This window comes from Danio aesculapii, chromosome 14 (genome assembly GCF_903798145.1).
Source record: "Danio aesculapii chromosome 14, fDanAes4.1, whole genome shotgun sequence".
Classification (NCBI taxonomy): Eukaryota; Metazoa; Chordata; class Actinopteri; order Cypriniformes; family Danionidae; genus Danio; species Danio aesculapii.
In genome coordinates, this window is record NC_079448.1 from 54073876 (window position 1) to 54087013 (window position 13138).

The 13138-nt window shown below is 38.5% G+C and overlaps 1 protein-coding gene across 1 annotated transcript in view; it reads right to left on the reverse strand.

Moving 5' to 3' along the window:
- The window catches only part of cdhr2 (cadherin related family member 2), a 51195-nt gene that overhangs the window by 22621 nt on the left and 15436 nt on the right, over nt 1-13138 (reverse strand). The window contains exons 12-17 of the mRNA XM_056472732.1: nt 10307-10525; nt 10065-10220; nt 5330-5497; nt 5185-5246; nt 2415-2658; nt 576-818 (exon numbers count right to left, since the gene is read on the reverse strand). Of these exons, the coding sequence (XP_056328707.1) occupies nt 576-818; nt 2415-2658; nt 5185-5246; nt 5330-5497; nt 10065-10220; nt 10307-10525 (1092 nt within the window). The remainder of the gene's footprint in view (nt 1-575; nt 819-2414; nt 2659-5184; nt 5247-5329; nt 5498-10064; nt 10221-10306; nt 10526-13138) is intronic.

The following is a 13138-nucleotide window of genomic DNA, read 5'->3' on the forward strand; positions in this document are numbered from 1 at the left end:
TCTGTCGACGGATGGCATTTCATGTCACGTTCAGCCTTATAATCTTAAAATGTGAGCAAAATCAGCTGTTTTGTCATCACCTTAAGGGGGTCACACACATTACGCTATAGAGAATCATTCAAACACTAGCTCTAAAGTGACGTTGGTGAATTAGTAACGGCTTCTGCTGTTCTGACGTCAGCTGCAGATGTGAATGAATGGCGGAAGAAAGTAGTTCCTAATACAAAAGGGTTTTAGACTCTCCGTGTTTGATTTTCTTTTTTATATACACGATTATGCCGTCGAACTGTTGTATAAACGCAATATCACACTCGTAGCAGTGCGATATGGCCTGCGGCCTCGTGCCAACACACGCCTTCCACCAGTGCTGATATACAGCCACATCGCACTGCTACTCGTTTGATATTGCTCATATATAGCGTTCTCCTATCGGTACTATTGTTTTGCTATATATTATTTGTGAAATCTTGCTCCATATATGAAATAACCATTTATAAAAGCAAAATAAACATCGGTTGTGCAGTGATGCTTGTGTAAACTACATCTCTGTCTGCATATAAACAGATTTTTCTTACCCCGACACTGATGTTCACTTTGGCTGAGGAGGATAAGGATGGTGTGCCCTTGTCTGAAGCGATCACGATCAGCTGAATCACACCGTTCTGGCTAATATCAATAGCCTCACGGTCCAGTTCACCTTTGTTTGTGAGCAAGCCAGAGTCTAGGTCAATGGTGAAGTTACTACTGAAGGTGCTCTCCTCAGAGATGCGGTACTGGACTTTGTTGTTTTGTGTTTTTGGATCATCTCTGTCTGTAGCCTAATAACAAAAAGTAAAACATGCAGACACAGACAATCAATTGCAGACACTTTTTTTATATCTACAATGACAATGAATTCTGTGTGTGTGTGTGTATATTTGTGTTCGCGTGCGTGCGTGTGTGTGTGTGTGCGTATTGGTGCACTGTACACTATTGCACTCAGCCACTTAATATATGAACCCTTTACATTTATTTAGTCATTCAGTTTTGGTTATCAAAGCTTTGCCCCTGGTAAACAGCTAAAGTTAAATAAGGGTGTCATCCACATGTTTAAAGTGCACTTTTTTGTGGCATGTCTTACTCTGAGCACACAGTAAGCGGCACTAAACCAGCAAAAAATTGTTCACAAATAAAATGTTGTGAATCTTTGAAAATGAAGACATGGATGAGACACTAAAACTGTATAAAGTGAAAGCTTAAATATTAGGGGTGTCAAAATTAGTTGTTTCTTTGATGCACCACGATGCAGATGCTGACAATTCGGTATTGGGTTCAGTAATATATACTATGGCGAATGAGGTGAAGGCGAGTGAATAAAATGCTCCAACTAATTAATTGTGCACAATTCACTGACTTTGAAAATAGCCTACAGCAGAACCCAGGAGTCACTATTTCACTGCTAAGGAAAAAATAAAAGCTGTAAAACTCCATCTCTCTCTCTCTCTCTCTCTCTCTCTCTCTCTCTACTCTCTCTCTCTCTCTCTCTCTCTCTCTCTCTCTCTCTCTCTCTCTCTACTCTCTCTACTCTCTCTCTCTCTCTCTTACTTTGGAGCTTTGAACTGCTGGCATGTTTGTAAGGTAACTGTTCCTCCCCTCTGATACTTGTGGATCCAGACACGAGCATGTCTGTAGAATGAGTTTTCTCCACCGCGTCTATCACTAATCAGCTGTGATAACCGCGCATATTCTGCGAATTTATTCTTTAGTGTCTGAATCACTCATCGGTGAACATCGCTGACAGATTTAGAGCCAGTTGCAGCCATTTCTGTTGAACGTGTGAACACAATGACTAATCATATGCGATTAAGAACTCTATCAACAGCATTCAAAAAGCAAGCGGGATAATATTTACATTTCTTTATTTGCTAAAAAATGCTCATGTTGTTCTGTGCATGTACTTTAGTTTTGTTCGAAACATTCAAAAAGAGTGTTTTCTTTGAGGAGGTAAAGTTCATATATCTGACTGCTTTATTAAAGCACAAAGTTGTATTACAAATAATAAATAAATAATATAAAAATATATAATTGTGGATGAAAAGTGCACCGTGATGCACCGAGATATCGAATTGAACTGAATCAATGACAAGATAATCGTTCACTCCCCTATTAAATAAATGACTTCAACTTGTTATAACTAAAGAACATTATTCTTGTACCTTCATTTATTACAGTTTTTGGTTTTATAACGTTTTTTCAATTTATAAAGTTTTCACTTTTTGCACTTTTTATACTCAAATGTGAAGTAGATAGATTAGTTGTTGTTTTTTCGCTGTGTACTGGAGCATGTGGTGTTATATTTTTCATGATAGTTCACCATCAGTATCAGTTTTTTTTTTGTTAATCACACAAGCCCACTATTAGATAAATGAGGTCACCTGTATTAGAATCTTGAAATCTTCATTTTCCTGTACAAAGGCCTCATAAATGTCTCTGTTCATCTCCGGAGCATTATCATTAATATCCAGAATTGAGATCTCCACTACCGTGGTCCCGGTGTTGTTCCCTGAGTCAAAGGCCTGCAGGGTTAATGTGTAGGATTTGGTGATTTCCCAGTCAAGTTTGTCTCCATTTGTCACATAGATTGTTCCAGTCTTTTCATGGACATCAAATGTTGACCGTCTAAATGAAGTGGAAAAAAAAAATATATATATATATATATATATTGTTTTTATTTGCCAGTGCACCTGGAAAAATGCTTTTCTTACTTTTTGTCAAGAAGCAATGTCTGTCTTGTTTTAACATAACCCCAAATCAGGAAAAGTTGGGACAGTTCGGAAAATGCAAATAAAAAGTAGTGATTTCTAAATTTACTCTGACTTGTATTTCATTGCAGACAATACAACAAACATTATTTAATGTGTTCCTCATTATTTTTATTGTATTTTTTTTTTCAAAATAAACACGTATTCCAATTTTGGTTCTTGCAACACATTTCAAACAACAGTAAAGCAGTGAAATTGACCACTTTGTAATGTTGCCATTCCATTTCACAACACTTAAATGATGTTTAGGGACTGAAGACACCAAGTGATGAAGTGTTCCATGTGCAATTTTGTCCCATTCTTCCTGCAAACAAGTCTTAAGGTGGGCAACAGTACAGGCTCTTCGCTGTCGCATTTTGCGCTTTAAAATGCGCCACCCATTCTCTATTAGATACAGGTCGGGACTGCAGGCAGGCCAGTCCAGTATCTGTGTCCTCTTCCTCCGCAGCCAGGATTTTGTAATGTGTGCAGAATGTGATTTTGCAGTGTCTTGTTGAAAATTGCATGGGCATTGTTTTTTCTCACATATTTGTCGGCAAACTGGCGATCCTCAACCCATCTTTGCTCCTAAATGACTGGATGCTGCTTTTGTACCAAATCATAATTACAAATACCTGTTGACATCACCGGTTTCAAATCACATCATTATTTCACCAGTTTACCTGATTGCTAATCCTATACAGCTCCTGTCCCAACTTTTTTTGGAACGTGTTGCAAGTCTGAATGATGATAAAGGACGGATATTTACAAATGAAATGAAGTTGACCAGACAAAACATGAAATATTGAAATACAAGTCAAAGTAAATGTGGAAATCACTACTTTCGTTTGTTTGCGTTTTCCATACTGTCCAAACTTTGTAAATAATATTCCAAAATTAAGGCAGTTTTTCCTTAAAGCAAGCAAAATAGTCTGCCAGTGGGGAATATTCCAAAATTAAGGCAGTTTTTCCTTAAAGCAAGCAAAATAGTCTGCCAGTGGGGAAAGCAAAATAATCGTAAGTCAAAAGGCTGATTACTCTGCTTGTTTTGAGGAAAAACTCACTTAATGTTGGCACATTATTTCTTAAAGAGCACATAGTTGACCTCTTTTTTATGATTTAATATTAATATTATGGTTCTTCTGAGTGTGCCAGTTTAGGTTCAGTTTAAAACACAATTCAGATTTTTTTATTATAATGTGTTAAAAAGTGTCATGTTGGGGGCGTGTCCACAGCTCGCTGATTTAGGAGTGTGTTGCTTCACATGTAGATTAGTTTCGGCTTCCCGCCCAACGTAGCAAGGGGGCGGGGCCATGAGCCACTGAGAGGTTCAGCAATCAGTCGTACATGTACGACTCGGACACAGACCAAGCAGAGAGTACAAAATCATTTGTGTCTTTGTACAGTTTTACAGCCAACTGTGTGCTAGTTTCAAGTTCTGAGCTTTTACACAGAAACTAATAATCACGCACACTGAATTAACTTTGACTGAGGCACCGGATGCGCCGCTCGAAGCCGCGACACGGCACACCAGACACTCTCTGTGGCGCGGCAGAAACATGAAGTGTCCCGAATCGTCGCGCCACGCATTTTTGAATTCTAAACATAGGTTTCTGCAGCGGTCCGCGGCGCCCAGCCGTCGACTTGAGTGTATCCTGATAGAAACCGATGTTTAGATCTCTAAAACGCATGCTAGTTAAGATCACAGGGAGCTTCTGGGATCGCGAGAAATGCAAACGACTGAAGTATAAGGTAGACTCAATGAGAAGTACACATGTTTGCAAACCTACCTAAAGATACAACCAATAATTCCGATTAGAGCGATAATGTGGAGAATATTGCTCTTGTGTTGAGCCCAATGAGCCTTGCATCTAAAAATAGAGCTAGCGTGTTCCTTTAGTGATATCGCTTCGACTCACGCTGAAAATGGCGGACGTGAATCAACAAACTGAGGATATGATGACGCGCCTGTCAATCAATATTGGTGGGCGGGGGGACCGCTCTCCTACATAAAGTTGCGGTCGGTTTGAAAACCGCTCCAATTGGTCCACCGTTTTTTATGTTGTTAAATTGAAAAAAAAAAGCACTGGGTGTGTTTATATCACCCCAATGTGACGGTCTATACACCATACATGCACATATGTCTGTCCAAACAGCTTGAAAAGTAGATTTTTTACCATAGGTGCCCTTTAAAACGACTGTATTTTTTGCTTGTCTAGAAAATGCTTCTTGATTTAAGAGTTTTTAGATAGTTTGACTAGAAACAAGATATTAAATATAAGAAAGAAAAGCATTTTTTGCAGTATATAACTGAATTACTACTAATACTCTTGAGAAAAATATTGTTACACTTTTGTGAACTGAGTTGCCCAGCAAATGAGATCAGACTGAATATTAAACATACATGCTTTCTGGCATCAGTCTGTAGGTGATATTCCCCTCATCAAAAGCATCAGCATCTGTTGCCTGAGAACAAGAACATCAGTTATTAAAGCAGAAAATGAGTGTGTCTCGATCATCAGGACATGATAAACTAAAGATGCACTTACGGTAATAGTCGCCACAGTCGTTTCATTTTCACAGTGTTCATGAACCTCTTCTTTATAAAGTTCCTTCTCAAACTTAGGAAAGTTGTCATTTATGTCATTGAGGTGAATAGTGACCGTGGCTGTAGAGGTGTAGCCATCATCAGAAGGTGTGGCATCTACAACAACAATCTAGGAGATGAAATATTAAAAAGTGCATGTTATAATTATATTAAACATATTTCAGACTGGTAAAACCTATAGCACATAACAAAGTAAAACAGTTCTAAATTCACAACAGTAAAGTTTAGGTGCTGTGTAATGTCATTGCACTGTTGCAGTGATGATATGGCAGCTGAGTTTTTTGATTATTATGTCAGAGTGAGAGTATAGTTCCTAGTCATATCAGCATAGAAAATAACAACTAGCAACGGTATTACGCCCCATTCACACGGGGTGTCAGCTTCAATGTTTCCCTTTCACTTTGAATGGGTGACGTCAGGCGTTGCCGAACTGCATTGTGGATCCGTCGGCGCCGCTTCAGAGGCGTTGCTCGCTGCAGAAGTTGGGAATTACTCAACTTTTCAAGCGCCAACTGAAGCGTCAGCCAATCAGAGCGCTGTATGCAAATACACCAGCTCAGACAGTGGCCTATTGCTGAATAATTTCATTGGCTGATGCTGCTATGACGATCGCATCAGCCCCAACTTCAGACAAGCCCTCTGTCAAGCGTTGACGCTGAAGCCCTGTGTGAATGGGGCGTTACTACACAATGTAATGAGAAGATTCAAGCATTTAAATAGGAAGATTATCAAAACTCTGGTCATTTTTTCAGTGAGATGCTAATGATCTAATCTGATTTAATGATCTCGGCTAAGCTAAGCTAAAAGTGCTCCTGGAAATCATCTGAATACAGTCAAAAGTGTTAAAACTCAATTGTTTGACTTTAGGACAGGGGTTCCCAAACTTTTTAACTTGCGACCCCCCCAAAATAACAATGCCAGTGACTTGTGACCACCAATATACTCTTGAGGTGGTACTCATCAGATCATTTATTATTAGGGATGGGTACCGAAACTTGGTACTTTATCAGTATCTGTGCTACATTATTAAAGACCGAAGTATCGATAAGCTCGGACGTTAATGATTCTGCTATCGGTACTGGAGAATTATTGCTGAATAAACTTTACTTACAGTAGCATAATTTAACTGACCAACCTTTTCTAATTTACCAAATTTGATATTCGTCTGCACAGTCGGCAATCTCACATGAGAAATGCTCGTGTTTCCGGCGAGCGCATCAATTATAAAAGCCTTCATAGTTCCTGGCTGTGCGCACGCACTCAGCGGAGACTCGTGCTAATGCCAAGTTCAGACTGCATGATTTTAGCCCCGATTTTGACTCGCCGAAAAGGTTTTGAGAAATCGCCGACAAATGCCTGAAATCACAGGTAAATCGGTGCTCGTGCACGTGAGTGACAATCACACAGTATGAACTATCAAAGACACGATCTGAGAGAATTGCTGATGAGACGCAGATGCCTGTGAGATGTTTGGCATGCTAAATGTCTAGAGTTGTCTGCGATTCAAATCATGCCGTGTGAAATGAGTTTTGACCGCAAATAACATCGGCGATCGCCTACAGCCAATGAAAGAGCAGCATCCACTAGCGTGGGTACCTGCAGGGCAGCAGGAGGTTGGGGAAATTATTTGGACCCAAGAAATGGAGGAAAAACTATTGGAGGTTTGACAGGAGCACCCGTGTCTGCTTGACGTTTTATACAGAAAGTTAAAAAAGAAAGTTGAGGAGAAATTGCTAATTCCATTTAAACCCAGGTGAGCAAATATGTAAATTTTTTACCCCATTAAAGGCTTCTGTCTCGTTATGTAGTTAATAACAAAAGATATACTACGTGTTTTTGACTGTGAGACGTAGTTTGGACGAAGTTGTCAGCGATTCTTCCTGTTGTTGAGTCATGCAATGTGAAAGCCCCTGTTGCCGATCCATCTTGCAGTGTAAACAAAGCAGCGTAAAACGCTAGCCCAGATAGTCATGCAATGTGAAAACATCTGTGACACGACTACTTTGAAAATCATACAGTCTAAACTCTGCATAAGCGCACACACATAGCTTGTGACACAGACTCGCGCGCACACAGCTCGTAAGCTTGCGGAGTAAACCCAACAGGTTGTATTTCCAGAGTGCACAGCGACAATGCCCGTTGCAACAAACGCAACAAGTTGTTTTCTTGTATAAGCGGAAAACACAAGCTATCTGGCTAAGTGAAAGTATCTTTCAAAAGTGCATTAACTGCTGAAAGACAAATGAAAATGTTTTGACTGCCTAGCTACTATCGGTAACGTTACATCATTCACATTGTTATGCCAGCAGTCAATCACCAAAATAGCATAATATTAATAGTTTAATAAACACACACATTCGGTTGAAATGGAAACAGTATTTTTTCTGCAGTTTCCTAAATAAATCTTAAACATTAAAAATGCTTTTACGTCAGCTTTATTTACAAATATAGCCTATGTATAGCCTAATAATAAACTATGCTTATTAGGAAATTATAAAAAAAACTGCTTATTTTTACATTGCAAGATGCTCCAAAACTGTATTAAAGTTAACTCCCAAAACACTGTTAACTCATGTGAATGTGTTAATGAAAAATCATAAACGATTGTCATGATTACCAGGGATCTCTAACCACCAGAGGTCGCTGGTAAGCACTCACCCTCACAATAACTTATGGACTACTAATCCGCCATTCATGGACTACATTTTCATACATGCACTCCGTTCACAAACACACATGCTTCCTCATTTTGACTGATTACACTTACACCAGCTGAGAATTGTCAAAGACTGATTACACACACTATTTAAACATCACACACACTACCTGCCTTTGCCGAGTCTTGTTTACTGTATAGTGACTTTACAACGCGTTTCCTTAGTCTTGTTCCTCCGTGTATTTACCCTAGCCTTGTTTATTAAGTTATCCTTGTCTGCCGCCTGCCTTCCGACCTCTCGCCTGTGTTTTGACAACGATTCTGGACTGCCTTTACACATTTGTTTGCACCTGTGTTGACCATTGCCTCCCTGACATCGAATAAACCTGCACGTGGATCCTAACCTCAGTTGTCTGTGTCACTCCCCGTGTTACAACGATATCTCATTTAACTGCATTTTGCAACTAAAACAGGGTATTTTTAACTGCAGGGAGCACTATAAACCATGAAAGATCCTGACTTCTGTCAGAAAAGGCAAACATGTTGATCTTTCACCAGAAAAAGATTTTTCTCTATTCTTTTACAGGAGAAAAAAATGTTTTATTTGTTTTACAATTATTGGGTTCATTTTATTTTACATTGAAAACATAATAATAAAATTTAGTGTTGTTAATTCTGTTCAATTAGTTTTTTGTTTTTTCGTCACTACAAAAAAGTACCGAACCGATAAGTGGTATCGATAAAAGTAGTAATACCGTTAAAACCTTAACGATACCCATCACTATTTATTATACAATGCAAAATATGCATGCTTCTTAAAACGCAAATGAGCTTGTTCGCTTTTTTAAAATAAGTTTTAAACTTGTAAAACTCATTCCTGAGCTGCAGCTGATCACAGAGAGCTGAACAGATCTTTTAATTCCAGTTTCTTTACAAATCCTTTTCTGTGGACATGTTTAAACTACTGAGACAATACGCTACTGTTAATCATTTCGGTGGGCAGGGAAACCTCACTCCTACATCACGTTGCGGTGGGCCTCAAAATCACTGGGATTTGGATGCTGTTTTATCATGTCAAGAATTTTTTAAAAAGGGACTTGTGTTTATATCACTCTAATACAGGGGTGGGCAAACTCAGTCCTGGAGGGCTGGTGTCCTGCACAGTTTAGCTCCAACTCTAATCAAACACACCTGCTTATGGATTTCTAGATCTTGAAGACACTGATTAGCTTGTTCAGGTGTGTTTGATTAGTGTTGGAGCTAAACTGTGCAGGACACCGGCCCTCCAGGACCGAGTTTGCCCACCCCTGCTCTAATATGTCAGTGGACACTCTATACTAGTGTGGACACACAGCAAATAGCTCACAAAAGTTGATTTTTGCATCCTAGGTGCCTTTTAATGTACGTGAGTGCCATAAAGGTGTTAGAATGGTTAACCTGGTGCCATAATATCAGTCTGCTGCATCTGATGCTATTGTTATGTCTTTATTATAACGTAATCACCCCAGGGGTTGCAATCCAAAGGAAAAAACCTATATATATATTATTTGCATGTCATTTTAATCCAATTATTAACTACTATTTCTGTCTTTTGTAGGTTATAAATACAATATGGTAATTATAGTTAAATAGAATCAATATGATTTTTGAAAATCACCAAGTGACCACCCTCCCCCCACCTTTGTTGCTCGACCCCCACTTTGGGAACCACTGGTTTAGGAGAGCTACGAAATGAGAAAAAAAAAAGGTGGAGTGTTCCTTTAAGTTAACTAGTGCAGTTTTATGGCTGGTTGCTATCATGAAGTATAAAATAATCAAATATCTTCTGGTTTCCAGGTTGGTGTTATAGCCTCAAAGCAATAAAGAGCACACGCTGTAAGTGTCCAGCATTTGCACTTTGATATCTGTAATCGTTCTGAAAGTAACTGATCTTAATCAGGCAAAGCTTGGATCATTCTGGCAGTGGCCAAAGTACCATCTTATGTGGTTAACCTCCAGAGACACACCTTCAGATACATACCTGAACATGCATTGTTTTTTTGATCTCATAATCAACAGCTTGAGGATCTCTCACAAGCACTTGTACAGTACTTTCTCCCATCCCGGAGGTGGGACTGACTCTAAATGCATCTTTATCAGGCCCATCGAGATGGAGATGGAACCTGCTGTTTTCCCCCTGCATCAGAGATCAACACATTTATCATGAATAATCAGCATTTGAATGAAACTATCTAAAAACACTGAGCCATTTTAGCTACAGACCTCGTCTAGATCTTTGACTTTTATATTCAGTTCTGCTACGGCCAGTCCTGTAGATGAATGTTCATCAACTTTGCCTTCAAAGTTATTTTTCTTCATGCAGGTTTCATCTATGCACTCATAAAACTCTGGGCTGTTGTCGTTCACGTCTTTAATTGAAATCTGAAGGTCTGCTATTGTGCTTGCAATAACTTCATTCACATTAGGGTTTGTCTCACTTGCCTGTGGATAAGAATAAAAGAAAAGTCAAGCAAAAATCTATTACCTGCATGACTGTTAACTGTACATTTCTACATTTATGTTCCTCATCATAATCTGTAATAGCCACATTACTCTTAATTCAGGAGTTTTAGAAGGGCCGCAGCCCTACACAATCTTGTTCCAATCCTGCTTTAACACACTTTCCTGCGAGTTTCAAACAAGCCTGAAGGACTCAATTAGTACGATAAGGTGTGTTTGATTAGAGTTGGAACTAAACTGTGCAGAGCTGCAGCCCTCCTTGAGTTTGACAGTAGAAACATGCTCTGCTTCTACTTTGCAAATGATGATTGCAAAGTTGTATGTTTTGCATCATGATTTGCATAATTTGTATCATGAAAAGAGATATGCAAATTAGGGCTGCATTTTTCTTAAAATCAAGATCGCGATTTTCTCTTGATTCTGTAAATGTAAAATAAAGGTTAATATGATTAGCCTATTATTATTGTTAATTCTCAAACAGATGGTAAAACAACAATAATAATATTAGGCCTATGTGTAGCTCTACTGTTGCTCAAAATGCTAAATTTTGTATAGTCATTGTGGTGGACTTGAACAGACTCTCAATATGTCCTGTTTGTTAATTCACAGTAAAGTGATGATATCAGAACACAACAATTCATAATTATAAAGTTGATTTATTATGTTTAAGACATGTGCTTGTCATCTGTTATTGACAACATTATTATCCCTTTTGTTTTCACTGGTAAAATTAGAATTTTGTCATTATCAGATTCCTTCTTGCATTATATTCAACATTATATATAGGCTAGGGTTGTTATACTGACACAGTACACATTTATTTTCATGCACAACATTTTGTGTTCACAATGAAAGAAAAAAACATCAAATGTTTGTCGTAATCACAACTTAAAAGCGATATGATCATTTAAATGATGTGCGCACAGGTTTCACTTTCACTTCCGAGTGCGACCCATGGCTACGGTCACTGTGAGAAAAATCCCATACATGCAAACCAAACCTCCCGCACGGCCCTCAAACGATCACTGTGCAACAAACTAAACGTTATTTACAACTTCATTAACTTATTCACAGCCTATGCAGCTTCTGTTCGCTAGACGGGCACGCGCGGGTTCTCTGTAATGTTGCCAGATTGTAAAAAATGACATAGGCGGGTAGTGTAAAATTGGGCGGTTTTGTAACGGCGTGCCCGCCAGCCCTGGTCTTCACTTATAAACCTGTTATAATCCCCCAAAGAGGTGCCATAGCCCCCTTTCTCCAAATACAAACGCTTACAACAGTTGTGATCCCCCAACGAGACTACAGATTGTTGGGCGGTGCTTTTTAGTTTTCAGTGGGTTTTAGGCTGGAAACAGTCAGCTACATCTGGCAACTCAGGTTCTCGTAAACAAACAGCTGCCGGTCAGTTCATGTGTGATTTCGCGGCCGCGAATACATCATTACATGAAGACAGAAATGACATTTTTGGGTGAATTATACCTCATAAATACAGTATGTGACACTTTTAACAGCATTTGATGCTGTCAATGTTGCTGTGAAGACTTGTGCGCCTGCCTTCTCTCCTGACCTTGAAAATATAATTGGCTGAATCATAGAAAAAGTTCAACTAAGATTGTGTGTAGGGTCGAATCGAGATTGTGATCATTTTTCGATTAATCGTGCAGCCCTAATACAAATAGAAATAAAGTGCAGTTTACAGAAATCCAACTTCCGCTCAATTCAGAAATCTAATATAAGCAAATGAGCAAAATGAGCCTTTTTTCTTGAACAATGTTTGAACAAGTCTAGTTCACTCCCAGAAAGACTGCTTGTCATTGACTTCTGTTTCCCGATTGATGGTCACCTTTGACCTCAATAGTATTTTCTCCCTATTATAAAAGCCAATGGGGACCATCAACTACTCAGATACAAAAGTTGTTTTGAAATTCATACTGGTTTGCAAGTGAACTACTTGTTTAACAATGTACCAGGTAAGCTAACAAGCAAGTTGCCAGAAAAACCATAAATGTGATGCAAATGATAAAATGTATTTGTTTACAAATCATGCACAATGGTAAATATGTTCTGAAGTGAAAGCAATGCTGTTCAAGGAACCGTCTGAAATTTAGTGTAATCAGAATTGTTGTGAAAAATATATTAATTGTAAATATGTTTTTTTGGAAATGTGCAAAATATTAGTAGTCACGTTTAAGTCAGTCAGTCTTTATTTATTTCCCGAAGGCAATTTAGTCGCAGCATACAAGCATGTCACACATAATACAAAAAAACACATTGTACAACACAAATCTACACTAAATTTAAAAACTTCACAGCTGAGGGGGTGAATGAAAGTTTAAACTGATTTGTTTTACTAATAGGAGTTCTGTATCGAATACCAGAAGGGAGAGTATAAAACTCGTGGTGCATAGGTTGGGAATTATTTGACAGAATACTCTAAGCTTTACTCAAAACTTGTCTGTTATAACTGAGCCATGGTCATCTGTTTTCTCCCTGTTATTTTTTCTCCTATAGGTTCACAATTTTCTCCAAACAACTTATTTTTCACACTTAGAGAATTGAATTAACAAAGCAAATAAAAAGATAACTGACTAAATG